At 42.5% G+C, this 17649-nt stretch overlaps 1 protein-coding gene across 1 annotated transcript; it reads left to right on the top strand.

Moving 5' to 3' along the window:
• The first annotated feature begins 614 nt into the window (after positions 1-614).
• Positions 615-17019, top strand: mlycd (malonyl-CoA decarboxylase). Its single transcript, XM_085281499.1, has 5 exons — positions 615-1218; positions 7299-7411; positions 9798-9954; positions 10400-10552; positions 16075-17019. The coding sequence occupies exons 1-5, from the start codon at positions 673-675 to the stop codon at positions 16618-16620; spliced, it is 1515 nt and encodes a 504-aa protein (XP_085137625.1). The 5' UTR covers positions 615-672; the 3' UTR covers positions 16621-17019.
• The last annotated feature ends 630 nt before the right edge of the window (positions 17020-17649 follow it).

The raw sequence follows: 17649 nt of genomic DNA, 5'->3' as shown, positions 1-17649 counted from the left end.
CCCTAGGGGGCGGGCCCCACACTTTGGGAAGCTCTGCTCTAAAATATGTGAAACATATGTCAGATGTATCCCTCATGATATCAAGTCATCTTGAGTCACAAACAACATTCCTGTAAGAAGGTACAAGCCGCAATCAGTTTTTGGTAGTGACTTTTATATAGCCTTTATTTACGCAGTTAAAAAAAAAATCTCGTTGACATTAAAAATGTCTTTTTAAAGAATAATCTGGGCAAGAGGACAGCAGACATTGCAACAAATATAATAATAGTTCTGTAAACATATTTAAAGTGGACAAAAAGGACCGGATTGGTTATAATGTAAGTACAATAACATAGAGTTACAAAGGTACTTGAAAAACAGGTAATTTATATATTTTATATATAACCCATTTGTAAACCCTGATTACCGAAGTCCACCGAATACCAACATAAGTAAAGATATTACACATATAACAAACACACGGAAACATATGACATCAGTTTTTGGCAGGCGTCACTATAGGCAGAACTTTGTGCCATCAGAAACTGAACTTCTGTCCATAGGATCACTTTTTGGCACAACACCGGGTTAGTGCGTTTTATTTGTTGTACTGTCTCTTTAAGAGACCCGGAAATGATTTCCTGTGTGTGGTAACTGGTCGTGGGTTCCAGACAGCTTAACCTCCCCCCGGTAATGACATCCCATCCCGTGATTTTGGCTTTCCGGAGCAGTGTAAGGTGCTGGCGACACCGGGCTCTTCTCAGAGTGGCTCTGGAGGCCTCAGACGTCCGCTGCAGGCGCCGGTACTCTACACATAGTCGCGGCGGTGTCTCCGGTATGGAGGAGATACTATCGAGGGTCGTTGCACCTTTACCTTCCTACGAAACGAGGGACAAATCCCCGCCCCCACCCGAAACTAACAGCCTGGAGTTCATGTACTTCTACAAAAGTCTCGATAAGGAAGATAAACTTTGTTTCCTAACGAAGCTATCACAAGACTTCGGGGTGGACCACAAAAGTGTTTCGGAGCTCGCACTGAAGCTACTGGACACTCAATTACGGGACTTGGCGACCATTTTGCTAGCTGAAGACAGACTCCGGTACACCTTGACTCCCCGTTATAAACAGCTGTTCAGTCATATAAGCAGAGTCGAGGGGGGAGTGAAGTTTCTTGTGGATCTGCGAGCGGATGTGCTCGAAATAATCTCGTCCAAAGCTAGCGACAGCCCGCACATCAGGGTAATATTCGTTCACATTTCTACGGGTGCTCGCTTGACTCGAGCTCAAGAAATACCTTTCGCGTTTATGTGTTTGACATTGCCAATATAGAGACACTGCATGTGACATAACCTGACAGCATCCAACGGTAGCTACAGTATAGCCGCCTGCACACTGCAGCCTGTGCGCTGCCCCCCCGGTTCATATTTCATCACGGGTTCAGTGCACCTTTGCCCCAGTTAACTCCCCCTTACTAACCATGTGATTAACGAGTCCTTTTTGATTCCTTCTTAGTGTATGATTGTTTAACATATTGATTAGACGGGGGCTTGTTTGGGACAAAAACACTGTCAAGCTCAATTTCAGAGCTTTCTTCAGACTTCCTGCGTGTTCTGGATGGACAGCTCAGCTGATCAGAGCTGTCTTCCACTGTTGTTGGAAATCTCTCGTGTTTAAAAAAGACTTTCAAATGTTTAATTCTATAGCTGAATAAGAACTTCTCTGCCGTAGCTACAAAGGGAAAGAACTGAATATTAATCAGGCATGTAATGAATATTTTGAATGCATCCTTTGAAGACAGTTAAAACGGACTTTAAAGAAAAGGCGGCGGAAAGAAACCCTTAAAGATCCCATTACACCGATCCCATGTTCTTTGCCCACTTATAATGGTACATTTCTGGCAGCACATTTAACCATAAAGGCAGTCTCACAGGCCTCATCATTCAGGCGTCAATATAATCACACCTTTCAGTTCACACTAGGGTGTAACAGTGCTTATGCAAGTGGTAACAGTGGAATATTTTTAAGTGGGTTTGTCAGCGTGTAGTTCGTGCACTTAGTTTGAGAGTACAGATATAAACACTGTAGAGGTATTCACATCTAAAGCCCCATATTTGATACTAATAGCAATAATAAAATTACCACAAGTGGTTTGATTCTGATATCTGTTCTGTCATTCAGTGTAATGTGCTAGAAAGTCTATCAACTGAACCTTAGTGCCATGTAAACAAATAAAGCAGTTGTGATTTTTTTAACTTACATTTTTTAGAATATTTACATTGTCAGAGTAACATATTCTTCATGATTTTTCCACAGTTACAACATCGGCTTTATCTTTTTCTTATTGTCTGGTCAGGTGTGGAAAAAGTAAAGATGGAAATTCTGATTACCAAGAAACTGAAACTAGAGAATGTTTGACATTTGTGATGACATTTTTATTTCAAACTACAACAATAATCGTATTTAAACATAGAAAATATCAACTTGATCAAAGAGCTTACACATGCTGCTGAACTAAACATAACAGAAACATAAAAAATGATTTTGTTAGTTACAAGTACTGGTAATTGCATACATGCATTGTTTATGTGGCAGTTCCTGCAACTGCAGTATGTTTACAGGATGACTTTTCTGTTGGTTTCATGTCAGCCTCTGACTTGCGTTCCCTTATGCCTGCTGGATCTCAATGTTGGACCCAGACTGATTAGATGTGAAAGTGGAGTTATAAATAACCCACTGGTGTTGTGTAAGCATGCTATCATGCTCAAACTGCGTAAACCATGGATTTCATTTACAGGATTCCAAAGACAGAATGTCACATAAGTTTGTGCTCATTTTAAACTTGATGCCAGCAGCAGATTCCAAAACGTTGGGTCAGGCATACGTCTTCAATGAAGAAAGATATTGTCTTGAAGTAAACCTGCATATATCATTCAGCAGTAATGGTATAGATGTAGACCAGTGCCTGCCTATACAATCAGATAAAATTTCAGACCACAGGCATGCATTTAACTTTAGTCTGTGTTAAACAAGCTCAGGCACAGCGTTTTTCTTTCCTGAGTTTGAACTGGTTTTTGTAGTCAGCCATCACAATTAATTGATAGTTTGCAACCCTATTTTTATTTGTTATATTCAGGTTTTGTACCAAACATGATGAAATCCGCAAATTCTTTGCAATTTTATGTTGAGAAAGGTTATTCTAAAATAGCTGAATTGTTTGCCTGTGCAGTCATTCGCAAAGTGGTAAACCTCTCCACATTTTCACTTATGAAATCTCCGGGACGCCTTTTTAATCCAATCATGTTCCAACAGGTGCTTTTCTTCCTTTAAGATACAGCGTAGCAGTGCTCTCAACTCCAAGTCTTTGAAGGCGCACAAGGTGCTATTTTAAAGAAATCTAGATGGGAATGAAAGTACTGGCACTTTGTGAGTGTACTTCACTATATTTATTAAAGGGCTAAAAGACGGATGCCTTTCAGTAATAAGCCATCACGCTGAGGTACTTTCTTTCACTTCTACTTTTTCTTTATTGAGCATTGCACGTCTTTCCAGCCTTTATATAAATTCCACTTTTTCTTTTATAAGTTTGGCTTGCTGGCATCAAGCTCAGAATGAGCAAATCTTTCTCAGTCTCAACATTTGATAAAACCTCATTAACATCTCTGTTTAGTTTTGTGTTAAAAACCCACATTTTTCTTTATGTAGCTCATGAAAATGATTTCCCCCCCGATTCTCCAACATACTACATAAAAAGGAAGCTGCTGATCTGTAAAATTCTTGTGCTCAAATATGTGAATCAAAATTAGAAAACCACAATCAAAAGCTATTATAGTTCAACTAAAATGTCTTTTTCTGGTATCATAAGCAGCTATTTTATGAAAGCCTACTTTAGTCATCTTCAGCTTCTACGTTTTGCTTTGGAAAGCACTGAAAGTGCATATGCCTTTGACCTTGCAATCATGTGTTTTCATGTGTTAAGTGCTACTGGCTGATATGTTTTTTAAAGACCCCGATTGCACCGTTCCTGCTCTAACGTGGTTCAGATGTGCTTAATCTCAATAACCCAGGACCACTGAGAGCCTGTGTAGCTTAAAAAGGTCTAAGTTGCCAACAGAGTACCGACTTCTTCTCAGCACTGTATCTGGTCTTGTTGGTGCCTCGTAATCTTTGCTTGTTGTTACCGCCTGCATTGATTGAGCTAAAAAATGAGAAAAGGTCACAGCCTACGTGAAGCTTTTTGTACCTGCGTTGAAGGTATGTGCATACCAAGGGAGACCTTGCAATCAGAATATGGTAATGACTGTAGAACTACAGTACAGCATACAAGGCTTGGGTACATTCACTTTTTAAATGTACCCAAGACCGAGTCGCTGTGTTTCTCTTTCATTTAGATTAGTTGGATTTGCATATTGATTTTTGATGTTCCCTCTCACCTTTTTGCTTCAGGCCCTTTCATTTGTGTTGCCCCAAACTGCAACTGGAAGATGTTAGGACCAGTCATGGGAACAACGGCGTTACAAGTAATGGCGTTACTTTTTGCAGTAACGAGTAATCTAACTAATTACTGTTCCTATCGTTACAACGCCATTACCGTTACTAACGAGAAAATGCGGTCGTGTTACTATTTTTCAACAAGCAGACGGGTGAAGCTGTGTTCAGCTTACTGCATCTTATATCAGCTGCAGGAAGTAGCTGTAAGTAATCTGGGCGCTGCAGCTTTAAGCAGCTTCGCGCTCCCGCGGACGGTCATCACTTTCTGCCCGACGATCACTTTTTGGCACAACACCTGGAGCTCAGGGGGCAAAACAATTGCATGAGTGCTGCTGTTTGACTGAGGAAGAATAAAGTAGTCGTGGTAAGCCAATCACATGGCCACTTAAAGACAAGGCAACAAGGTGCCTCTCGAGACCTCTCTGCTTATGAGCAACAAATAAAAAAACAAAACAAAAAACAGCCCTTTGGTGTTGGTGGAAAAATGCACCATGTCGACCAATCAAGAAATGATATGGAAACATGACGTTTGGTTGTTTAGGAAGAGGCGGAAGTTTTAGGAGTGACAGTGAGAGAGAGAGAGAGAGAGAGAGTTTTGAGATGTGAGAGATTTGTGACGTTTAGCGTGTTTGGAGTGTGTAGTTCATGTGTTGTCTTGTGTAGTTAGTGTGTAGTGTTGTGGATAGTTTTGTGTTGTGTGTCAGAACAATGAGGCGACTGCTGTCTCCAGGAAGAAACAGGAGTGACACACCTGCTGCTGTCAGACCTGCAGGTATCAGGCTGTGATGTTTCCTTTATAGTGGACAGAAATTATGTTTTTGGAGTGGCACAAACAATTTGTGGCATCTTATTGAAAAAGGAATAAAAGGTAAATGGCTGCAAATAACATTGTTATTTGCAAAACTTGTACATAGGTTGTACATAGATTTTAAAATTGACAATTTATATTTGCATTTAAAGTTATGAAATATGATTCATTAAACATGTTTGTGGTTGTTACAGTAAAAAATCCACCTTTTCTACTCGGATTTTATGTTTTTTGTCTGATTTTTAGATCAATACAGTCTGTCAAAATGAAAACATGACTGTAAATTCAGACACGTGAGGTTGTGCTGAAAACAATGATAAACAAGGCAAAGGAAATAGTTTTTAAAGGTGAAATGTGGAGGGAAAATCAAACGTAGTGAAAAATGGCCAATTATACCCTGGAGCCCAGGGGGTTAAACGTTTTTTTTAAAGTAACGTAATAGTTAATTTTCAAGTAATTAATGACTTTTTCAAAGTAACTTGCCCAACACTGGTTAGGACATGTCAAGGATATCGTGTTAGTTGGCTCCCTGGGGGTGCACGTGTCAGCGGGACTATTTTTTCCCCTTCAACGCACAAGCTTACAAATGGCACGCGCCCTGCTGGAGCAAAGGTACTGGCAGGCTCTGACTGACCTTTGAAACACTTGGACAGTCAGTGGTCATCTGGCCTTGTGCAGGCAGCTCATGCTGGCTCACTGTATAGTCACAAAATAACTCCAGCTCGAGGTAGAGAGGCTGCTTGTAGCAGAGGCTGTATCACCTTACAGCATCCGCGCTCGGCTGCACTGATACGGCTCCGGTGTCAAAAGTGTCGCTTCATTTTCTTTTTAATGGGTTGCAGGATTTTCTTTTTTACCCCTTCCCTTTCTTTCTGCCATCCCTCTCTCCTAACTCGAGGCCTTGAGTGATGCACTCTTCCATTTCTAAAGACTCCATCTTCTGCTGGGTCAATGGAATACACATCCCAGTTTGACCTCTCTTTTGTGTGGGTGAAAATTGGCCGCCCAAGCCAGCGGCTGCTATTCCCTCACGGTGTTGTTGATGTGCGTATCAGCTATCATAGATTATTTCCCTTCTGGCAGCTTGTGAAGTCTGAGGAACACATATATACTATGAAATAAGTCGAAATTGAAGTTTTGCTAAAATTGTATTTCAGGGTTACTTTTGATTTGCTCTTTGCTCAACAGAATCTTCTAGTCTGAAACTTCTCAACCGTACAGCTGAATAATGCGGGGCATGATGCTTATATGTGGGGATGAATTTCAAATGCTGTTAGCTTTGGATTCGATCGCTGCTCGTGGAGAATTTCAGCCACTGGCTTTTACACCGTGACTGTAGTTGTGCTTGTTTGTATTAGCTTTTATTATGATTGACAAGCTGGCATTAAAGTAAGCCTGAAGAGAAGCCATCCTATGAAACAGCCAATATAAGCTCTATTTATGTGCCTGAGTGTGTGCACCTTGTGAGCTTGTTTGTGTGTTTGCAAGAGATTTGCTTTAAATGAAGTCTGACCTTTGTTGGAGGACAGGCCTGCTTTCAAATGGCAAGTTGCTTATTGAAGTGCCCCTTCTACGCTTATTGCAAGCTCGAACAAATCACTATTCATAATGTGAAAACATTCAAACTGTATACCGACGCCCAAAGGAGCACACATCCAGGCACAGTGTCCAAGATGTGGCCATGAATTGTTCATCGCCACAGACAAACTTCAGCTGCTGCGCTGCTCTACTTTGTGAGTTTCTAATAAAACAGGTCACAGGGTTGTATTTATCCAGTTCTTAATAGGACTAGAAAAGACAGTATTTTATTTTCCACTTCCAGCTTTTCACTGCAACAGTGAAATGACATTTAGTTAGTGCTTGCATTACTCAATATTGTGGATGACCTTCTTTTTCTTGTACTATATTTACTTGACAGAGCAGCTGCTGAGCTGCTCTCTGAAACAGAAAGAATGTGGCGAATGTTTCAATTATCAGCTGGATGTGGCTGTTACAGCTAAACGCTCCCCTTTTTCTCCCACAGGACCTGAATGGTGCGCTGAAGAGCTTGCTGTCTGAGTGGTTCTCTGTAGGTCTGCTGCGACTCGAGAGAATCACCTGGCAGTCCCCCTGCGAGATCCTGCAGAAGATCAGCCAGTAAGGGCATCACTGCGACCCAGTGTTGTTCCTCATCTTTAACTGTAGAATCGCATCGCAGGCTGTTTTTTCTTCTTCCCTGAAGCACATTAGACAGCACAGTTTTAAAAATGACTGTTTACTTAACCCCTCCTCTGTAACCATAGGGACAGCGGGCTTGTCCACGTGTTTAAATGAACTTCATGAGCATTTAAACACGTGGACAGGGCTGCTGTAGCATGACAGAGGGAGGTAAAAACACACACATGCACCTGCTTGCACACACAAGTTTGAAGTACTTGTTGGGAGAAGGTGCTACAGCTGATTAATGTATTTAAAGCAGCCCAACTAGCTGTGCATTTCTCTCTTTTATCTTTACCTAAAGATTCAGCTACAGGTTTTGGAAATGATTAGTATTAGAATATAACTGTAGCTTTACTCCAGGCTCTAGGGGGAGTCATTTCACTTCCTATTCCCACTGTACAGAAATCAGGTGCACTTTAGAAGGCGGGTAAACAAGGTAGCAGGTGAGACAGTCCTCAAAATATTGCAGTGAAATTAGCTAAATGGTAAATGGCCTGTATTTATATAGCGCTTTACTAGTCCCTAAGGACCCCAAAGCGCTTTACACAACCAGTCATCCACCCATTCACACACTGGTGATGGCAGCTACATTGTAGCCACAGCCACACTGGGGCGCACTGACAGAGGCGAGGCTGCCTGACACTGGCGCCACCGGGCCCTCTGACCACCACCAGGCAACAGGTGAAGTGTCTTGCCCAAGGACACAACGACCGAGACTGTCCAAGCCGGGGCTCGAACCAGCAACCTTCTGACTACAAGGCGAACTCCCAACTCTTGAGCCACGATCGCAACATAGTTTATATAGAATAGAATAGAATAGAATAGAATAGAATAGAATTCAACTTTATTGTCATTGCACATGCACAGGTACAGGGCAACGAAATGCAGTTTGCATCCATCCAGAAGTGCTTAGTGATATAGATATATTACAATATATATTAGCAATAATATAGATATGTGAGTATATTACAGAAATGGGTCTATTATGTTATAATGTACACGGTATGAGGTATGTTGTGAATATTCTATAACTATAAGTTATAGAATATAACTTATAGTTATATTCTATGTGGGCTGTAGTGAGTACAAGCTATGTACAGGATATGAACAGGATATAAATATGAAAAACTATACAGAATATGAAATAAATAACTTTACAGAATCTGAGATATACAGTTATACAGAAATGGGAACTATGCAAGTTGTAAACAGTTGTAGGGTTAAAAATTATCGAATGTACAGAATGATTATTTACACAGAGCTATACAGTAGTGCAGTTAAGATAAGTGAGGGTGTAGATAGTTTCTACAGAGGCTATATAAAGTGCTAGTGGTTGTGAGTGGTGGTTCAGTCCATGTTATTATTGTGTGTTTGAGGGTACAGTTGTCCATTGTGTGTGGGTGTGTGTATGTTCAGTCCATGAGTTTAACGTGGGTCAGATGTCAGGAGGCAGAGTTCAGGAGTCTGACAGCTGTGGGGAAGAAGCTGTTCCGGTACCTGGTGGTCTTAGTCCGGAGGCTCCTGTGGCGCCTCCCAGAGGGCAGGAGGGTGAAGAGTCCATGTGATGGGTGACTGGGGTCTTTGATGATTTTCCCAGCCCTTTTCAGACACCGCTTCCTGTAGATGTCTTTTATGGCAGGAAGTGGTGCTCCGGTGATGCGCTGGGCAGTTTTCACGACCCTCTGCAACGCCTTCCGGTCCGAGGCAGAGCAGTTCCCGTACCAGACTGTTATACAGTTGGTCAGGATGCTCTCGATGGTGCAACGATGGAAGTTCGATATAATCAACGATATACTCTAATATAATATAAATAGGAGCCCTATTAAGCGCCCCATGTGAAGCTATTGCTATAAAGATCTTTCACAGCAGCCAGTTTGATGTAAAAGTTTGCAAACACAAATGTTAGTAATCACTTTAATTAAAACTTTGTAACGCCTGTATTTAGCTTTATATTAATTTGGCTATTTTATGTTAGAATAGCAGAAAAAGAAGGTCTTTTGCAAACCGTTGCAATTAAAAACGTAATATTTGAAATTGAGTAACACAACACTTTTATCTTTGAATGAAAAATGAGGAAAATGTCATTCAAAGCTAACTGGCTCGACGCAGCTAATCAGACCCACTTGTGGTGGTTCTTTGAGCCGCCCGAATGAGACGCCGCTTTTGTCGACCTCCGTCTGAGCTGAAGGATCCTGTGCTGCAAAAAGGACACTGAGTTTTTTTTAAGCTGCTGTGATTATTTAAGCTGGAGGCGTGTAACTAATAACATTTCATATCGGTAACCAAGGACTTTGGAGCTAACCATGAGCCTGCCTTCTCCCAGGTATGAGGCAGTGCACCCTGTAAGAAACTGGACCGACCTGAAGCGCAGAGTGGGACCGTACCGACGCTGCTATGCCTTCACCCATGCTGCCATGCCGGGAGAGCCCTTGGTTGTACTCCACGTGGCTCTGACTGAAGACATCTCTGATAACATACAGGTTAGACTCAGTAGCCGGAGGCTGCTGTAACGGTTTGTGTCCCTTTATTAAAGCGTAGAAGACAGTTACACGTCTGGGATTTACTGTGTCGGTCCTCCTGTCACGTGACCAGTATGAAGAAACATCACGGCCAAGGCCTTGTAACTGCACATTCCTGTTTAAACAAAGCTTTATGCTCAGCAATCGCTTCTTTTTGTTTTTGTGCGAGCTAAAGGCGGTTTTCACAACACTGAAATCCAAGAATATTTCACAGTGTAAAATTGTGCAATGATTTCCACAGTTCTGCCCCAGCGGCTCTCAAATAGTTGTAGTGAAACTTGCCCTGACAGCAGCTCAGCAGCTAAGAACACTGAAAATGGGTTTACAGCTGCATGAGTAGTGCAGGATTTGTCTTCCTTACTCCAGCCTAAAGAAAAAATGATCTTCTCTCTTTCTTTTTTCTCAGAGTATTGTTCGTGAGTTTGCCACCCTGGACTCAGACGAAGACGTGAATAAGATCAATTCAGCTATCTTCTACTCGATCTCTTCAACACAAGCTGGCCTGCAAGGGGTGGAACTGGGCAATGTCCTCATCAAGAGGGTGGTGCGTGAATTGCAGGTAAGCGAATGTGGGCTGCAGGTGCTTATTAGGGGTGCAACGATACTCGTATCGATATTGAACCGTTCGATACAGTGCTTTCGGTTCGGTACCCATAAGTATCGAACAATACAACATTTGTAATTTATTTTTATCAACTTTCCTTCTGACGATGCTGTCTGTGTGGAGCGCTCAGTGGATCTGCGCTCGACAGTGCAGCCTAGGCAGAGTAGTCGAACGCAGATTCACTGAGCGCAGCGCAAGCTAGCGAGACAGAAGCTAAGCTCGTTGCAACATAGCAAACTGAACCTCCCCCACCCTCATTCAGATCTGGCCTTTGGAACTATTTTGGTTTTCATGTGACGTATGACCCTGAAGGTAAGCGCGTCATGGACTAAAGTAAAACAGTATGTTGGATGTGCCACGCAATGCTCAATTACATGGGTGGGAGCTAGTGTGTTAGCGCAGTTAGCTCGTTAACGTGTTGGCCGTCCAGCCCCACGCGCGGGGTGATCCGCGGTAGCTCGTTAACGGAGATTTTCCGTGTTGTGGCGTTAACGTCATTTCAGATTAACGCTGACAGCACTAGTGGGAACACAACAAATATGACTGCACGTTTACTCCGACATCATCCTAGTGCAAAGACAAGTGGAAGCAGACAAAAACAACAAGCAGCATGCTACAAACTTTACCCGAGTCATTTAGACAGCTGTTAGCACAGGATTCTCCTTATGGGGACCTGATATGTTTAATATGCTGCTGAGAATATAGCCCAGAAGAAGCGTATAGTATAGCTTTTATTTTGGAAAGAGACGTTTCTCTGTAATAAACTCTCTTTTCCAAAGATGAGGGATTTCTCCATCAGATTAATTTTTTTATTACTTTGTTGTTTCAGCAACATTAAATTTAAAAACTGTACTTTTGAGTTAAAATATATATTTATAATTTTAATAAATGACAAATTAAAAAGGCATGAACATTTTTTTTGTATCGAAAAAAATATCGAACCGTGACACCAAAGTATCGAACCGAACCGTGAATTTTGTGTATCGTTGCACCCCTAGTGCTTATATACAACAAACAATCACATTTTCACATTTTTAGCCTGACAGAGTTTACCTTGGCTCAGTTGCAGCTACTAGAACTTGAATTGTCTTTGAGGATATGATCGAATTATTTGGAAATGCCTCAGTGTTCCTGTTGATGGGATGAGAGCAAAACATTTTTGGTTAATTCTGCTAATTAAATTGCCGGTACCTGTTTAAAATACCGATGACATTCCAGATAAGTGTCAATGAAAGAGATGCAGCAAGGTTAAGTAAACATGTGTTATCTAAATATAACCAGGATGTAGCGAGGCACATCAGTGACGCTTCTCAACCTTTCCATTACAGCTAGATAATAACGCCTTATCGTGAACGCACACATGGCACAGAGCTCCTCCCTTTCTTCAGGTGTTGTCCAGCTGACCTACTTTCTTACATTTAGCATCCTTTTTTTTATTCTTAAATCTCCCACTTGCAATAGCGCCTGAATGCATGTATACATAAAGAGAGAAGTACTCAGCTGACAGGCAGTACTAACATCTCATCCATCCCTCTCAATAAGCACAGAAGAGCTCTTTGTGTTGGACCACTCTAGCTCGCACTTGTTAAACGATTGGAACACTGAATGGAAGATCAAAAGCTTCTCTCATCAACAGCTGGGAAATAGCTTTTCATAGCGTATCCTCATAAAAAAAGAAAATCAGGTTTAAAGTGTTTTCATTTTATTTATCCATACAAAGTGACTGTTTTGATGTCTGTAAGTGGTTTGCTTATTGTCATTGTTATTAATGGAAGCATACGGTTGAGTGAGCAGCGCAGATATGGTTTTGTGTTTTCTGCGTCGGCAGTAAGGCTTTGGGTGTCGCACGTCACTGATGTTATATTGCATTGTTTTGTAGAAGCCTTAAAGATGCGGATTCTGCATTCGTGAAGGCGTGTAAGAGAAATGAGACTTTAATAAAGTAAAGAAACAAAAGAAACGAAAGAAACAGGAACTGGAACAAAATAAATAACGGTACATCACAGACTCTTTCACTTCCTCTGACTTGTGCTGTTATAGCTCTTCCAGCCTCCTAATGCAGATTTCTGTCTCCTTTCTATCTGCAAAGAGAAAGTAGCTTAACAGTTGTGAGACACCTGTCTCTGTCCTTTCATCTCCTCTTGACCACTTTTCCTGCTGCTATTAGTTATAAATGTCTACCTGGAAGTGCTGGTCTGACTATTTGCACGCATGCATACGAGCAGATATGCAGGCCTTCAGGTCAGGAGGTGGTTTTTTGGTCTTCACAGGGTTGTGCACACGAAAGTTGATTAGCAAAATGATACTGCTTATTGACCTTCTACTGTAAATACGGGAGCTGAGATGGTGGCTGTGTGGTCTGTGTGGGGGCTTTTTTGACTCAGCACCCACCCTGGCAGTCGGATACAGTCCCTCCTCCTGGAGGAAAAATCTAAACTTGACACGCTGAAGGATGTCCAGCCACTGTGGCAGAAGTGTAAGTGAAAGTGGTCTGAACGGGACTCACACTAAGCAATCTTAAAGATCTTGAGCTTTGGAATCGTTCCAGAGCAACGAAGCAACGTTGAAGAAGAGAGCTGGCAGTTTAAATGAGGAAATAACTGCTTGTATGTTTATAGCAGTGAACTACTATAGATGTATACATCTTTGCCTGCCTGTATACTCTATTAAACATACTGAACAATAACAGATCAAGCATTATTAGAAAGAACAGGTGGAAGTTAGCAGGTGGGTGTGAACTGTAACAGACAACAGATCAGACAGAGCGAAAAAAGTTCCAAATTATTTCTAAATCCATTTTCATGCAGACAGATAGGGGTTACAGTGACACTAGTTACAGTGTCACTGTAACTAGTTATCTCATAACTGTTCGATATAACGATATATATAAAAACGTCTATCGTTTGTTTCGTGGTGTCACAAAATAAACTGTTTATGGTAATATTTTTCATGGTTTTGATGGTGACTGTAGTGGCTATATTCATTTATTAAAGTTCTCTCTTTCTCTTATATTTAATAGAACCACATTGCGGACAGACAAGCGCCTGATTTTATGCGTTGTCGTTAGCAACAACGACGGTAACACCATCGCGTATCCACTTGTTTATTTTCCACATAAACCTTTCACAATAAAGCTCAAGATCCTGTTGAGACTTTTCAAAATAAACTGAATCCCATGAACGAGTATGCAGAGTGTTTACGGATGAGAAGCAAAAAAAGGGCCTCAGGTGCTAAAAAATAAACCTTAGACTCAAACGTTAGAACAGGCTTTTCCCCCAGCAGGCCGTGTAATAAATACTCACAAAGAAAACGGCGGCTGTTACAACTTATGTCTAAAAATATATCGTTTCATCCATCCATCCTTCCGCTTATCCTTGTCAGGGTCGTGGGTGGCACAATTGGCTAATTATGCTATTTATCTTGCTGTTTAATAATGTATACAGCAAGAATTATAATTAACTAAGTAAAATTTAATATCAGTACATACATACTGCCCTCCTGAGCTAATTTAAGCTTTTAGCTCTAGCTGTCTTTAGCTTTAGGGATTTTATTTATCATCATGATAATATCAACTGCTTCATATACCAAATACTTTATAAACTAAGTCTCTACAAAATGTATTTAAAAGTGATTTAAAAGAAGGCACAGATTCAGCACTCCTTATCTCCTCAGGCAGGTCATGAAAAAGCTGAGTAGCCCTGGTGGCAAAAGCACGGTTGGATTTAAGCCGCTGCCTTAAAACAGCCAGAAAAGCTCTAACTGAGGAGTTGAAAGCTGCAGACGGGCTCTTATGGGGTTAATATTTCTGCCACGTAGCTCGGGGCCAGACCTAGATGTGTTTTAGAAGTGCAAAGCAAAATCTCAAAATGAATTCTGAAAACTTACGGAGGGCCGGCGGAGAGAAGCCCGAGTGAGGGTTTGTCAGGTCGTCTCTGGTGTATTGAAATTTTTGCTTCATGGCAGAAAAGAGGGAGAAAAACCACAAACGTGTGTTTGCCTGTTCAGGGCAGAGCGTGAAAGCACTGGTTTCATCTGCACGTGGTTCCTCGACCAGAGTCGGTGTTTCCAACATGCTATAAAAGGCTTTAACATAGAATGATATTTCAGGGAGGCAGAATGTATTCTTCTGTTTGGTTCAAGAAGTCTTCTGGACAGTTTTCCATGAATGGGAATCGTACCCGTGACCCTGACGAGTGACTGCAGTGCTTTACTTCAAAGCCAGCTGTGGCAGAGGTTTCTCAGCTTGGCTTCTTTAGCGTTTGTAAAGGTGAAGAGAGGAGCGGCGTAGCACAGAGGGAGCACTCTGATGACTGATAGATGACAGAGGGGAAAAGAAAAGGTCACCGTGGTGATTTAAGGTAAAGAGGACGCCCTGCTTGTCTTTGTAGATTGGACCCTGGAGCGTAGTTCTGGCACCGCTCCATCCTTTCTTCTATATTCTATCCTCCCAGTTTCTTTTTCCTCCTTTCTTACTGTTTCTGTCCTGATTCGGGTACCTTCCTGTTCTGTAAACACTGCCCACTCCTAACAGGCAGTAGTTAAAAGTAGAGGTTAGAATAAGGAAGTGCAAAGAAGTACAAAGGCAGCAGGACGCTGAGAGTGAGAAGGTTGGCTTTTAGTGTAAAAGGGGCCGAGGGGGTCGAGATCAAGGGAGGAATAGAAACAATGTTGCAGAACAAGGCACACAGACAGCGACGTGTCCCTCCAGGGTTTGTCTGACACTTTCATCGGCAGCCTTTCACTTCTCTGCCTGCCACATTTGCTCCGTCACTTATCAACCTAGACGCCGAAGCGCGAAGATGGGCCGGGGAGGGGAGGGGGAGCGTTTTTGTGAAAGTAGAGAGGTAGTGGGGTGGAAGAGGACTTGTGAGATGGGTGAGTGGGTGGGTGACTGGTTCGTGTGTGGGCAGACAACAGGAGGCAGAGACACGCGGGGGCGGCTGTTGAAAGAAAAGGACAGGTATTAAAGGTGCAAGGGACAGAGGATAAGAGGGAGGTAAGGACAGAGAGGGTCATCCATCTCCATCAGGAGGGCAGGATCATGAAGCAGAGGAGCTGATTTGCAGTGCTGTCCCTCTCTGAGGAGCTAAAGGCCCGAGCAGCTGCCTGGGAACAAACATTTCTTTTGGTGGGTGTTTTGATGCTGAGGTGAGTGTTCATCACTCCTTTTTCCACTGCTGTAAAACTGGTGACCTTTACATTGTAGTAAAGATAAGATCTGTGCTGCCTCGTACGTGGTCTCTCTGTTTCCTCTTTGCATCCCCAGTTTGGATTTTCAAATGATCTTTTTTCTTCTTTCCGCCTGTTTGGAAAAGTTGAGGCTATTTTACGGCTTTTACTGCATTAATGCACATGATTGTACATACTGTAAAAACAGTGCTGCAGCCTGAAATGCACAGGCCTTTTTGAATGAATGAAATTCGACTGGATGTAAATAGGTCATGGGTATAACTCTGTGCCTCTCTTCTGCCTTCCAGAGCGAGTTCCCTGTCATGGCCCAGTTCTCCAGCCTGTCACCCATTCCAGGCTTCTCCGCTTGGCTTCAAGGCCTGCTCAGCCAGTGCAGGAAGGAGGGCCGTGCATTTGATCTGCTCTCTGAGGAAGAGTGGAAGGAGATACAACATGCCACCGATTCGACCCCGGGGACCCCGACCGTGGATTCCCTTCGCAAGCTCCTCAGCTCTAACGAGTGGATGCGTTCAGAGAGACTGTGCGGCGTCCTGGAGCCTGTTCTGATGCGTCTGTGCGCCTGGTACCTGTACGGGGAGAAGCGGCGCGGCTATGCTCTCAATCCAGTGGCTAACTTCCACCTGCAAAATGGCGCTACAATGTGGCGGCTCAACTGGCGTGCCGACACCAGCCCCAGGGGTGTGGCCAACTCCTGCGGCATCATGGTGAACTATCGTTACTTCCTGAACGAGACGTCTAAAAACAGCGCGCGTTACCTTCAGAATAAGGTCATCGCAGCGTCAGATCAGGTGCTCGGCTTCGTGTCCCAGTTTCAGAAGGCCAGCAAACTGTGATTAAGCGATGGGGACACGCCCACCCGTTCTGTTGTTCTGCTGTTTCGGTCGATTATATATTTGTGAGAATTTCATTTAAATCCGTCCTTGATACTTGGCGTGTTTAATAAATGTTCAAAGACCAGCAGCTCCAGAAGAACCGCTGAGCGGATGTTAGTCGATATTATGTTTTGAATTGAAATGAGAGCATTTCTCACGTGACGTAACTCTCGCCATCTGCTGTTTGCCTCATTAGATTTCTGGCCTGTTTGATATTGTGTAAGTGATTCCCAGGACAGACTGCAGCTAATGAAGCACGAGGCATCCATCACTGCTGTAACATGTTCTTGGATAAGACTCTGTGTAAAGTGCGAGCAACGAGGGAGCGCAGCTACTGGAATAAATGATGTTTGGATTCTTTCATTTGGCTGAACTGTCGTGTTGCAAATATGTCAAAGGATGGGGTAGAAATAGATTTTGTCTCTTATTCTTCTTGCGCTTGGGTTTATCTACACCTGCTGCTTATTCCCACTAAAGCTCAACACACAACGACATGAAATCACAGACTGGAAATATTATTTCACATTAAATAACACTAAAAAAAATTAGATTTGTTTTGCGCGTTTGTTACAACTGCTTATATTTTCCAGTTGACTGTGCTCGCTTTAACCCAGTGGGCTGGACCCTCCTGGTAGCTCCATTCAGGTGATTTTTGGGGATAATTTAGCCCACGCCTACACACACACACACACAATTACATATAACCAGCGTCTCCGGAGAACCATCGCTGATGTTCTAAGTGCTCTGTACAGGTGCCAAGCAGGGCTCATATCAGCCCACACCCCATTGTTGTGAAATAATATATCACAGTAAGTTGACTGTGAAATTACATTTTATCTCTCCAAGGAGCCAAACTTTCTTTTCATTTTTTTCACACTCTTCCTCCTCCAGCCCCCACCCCACCCTATTCTCTCTTTGTGCCGCTCTGTGTCCTAGAAACTAATGGAGTGAGAAATAAAGTTAAAGTAAATGGCTAGATTGATGGTGTTC

Source organism: Mchenga conophoros, linkage group LG7 (genome assembly GCF_057382185.1).
Source record: "Mchenga conophoros isolate Kocher_MC1m ecotype Shallow Benthic linkage group LG7, M_conophoros_male_GT1.1, whole genome shotgun sequence".
Taxonomy (NCBI): domain Eukaryota; kingdom Metazoa; phylum Chordata; class Actinopteri; order Cichliformes; family Cichlidae; genus Mchenga; species Mchenga conophoros.
Note: the sequence above shows the minus strand (reverse complement) of the source record. Positions and strands in the feature narration are given on the sequence as shown.

Coding starts and splice junctions, on each gene's coding strand:
- mlycd (XM_085281499.1), top strand. CDS start 673: ATGACATCCCATCCCGTGATTTTGGCTTTCCGGAGCAGTGTAAGGTGC. Junction 1,219..7,298: donor GCGACAGCCCGCACATCAGG/GTAATATTCGTT, acceptor TTTCTCCCACAG/GACCTGAATGGTGCGCTGAA. Junction 10,553..16,074: donor GGGTGGTGCGTGAATTGCAG/GTAAGCGAATGT, acceptor TCTGCCTTCCAG/AGCGAGTTCCCTGTCATGGC.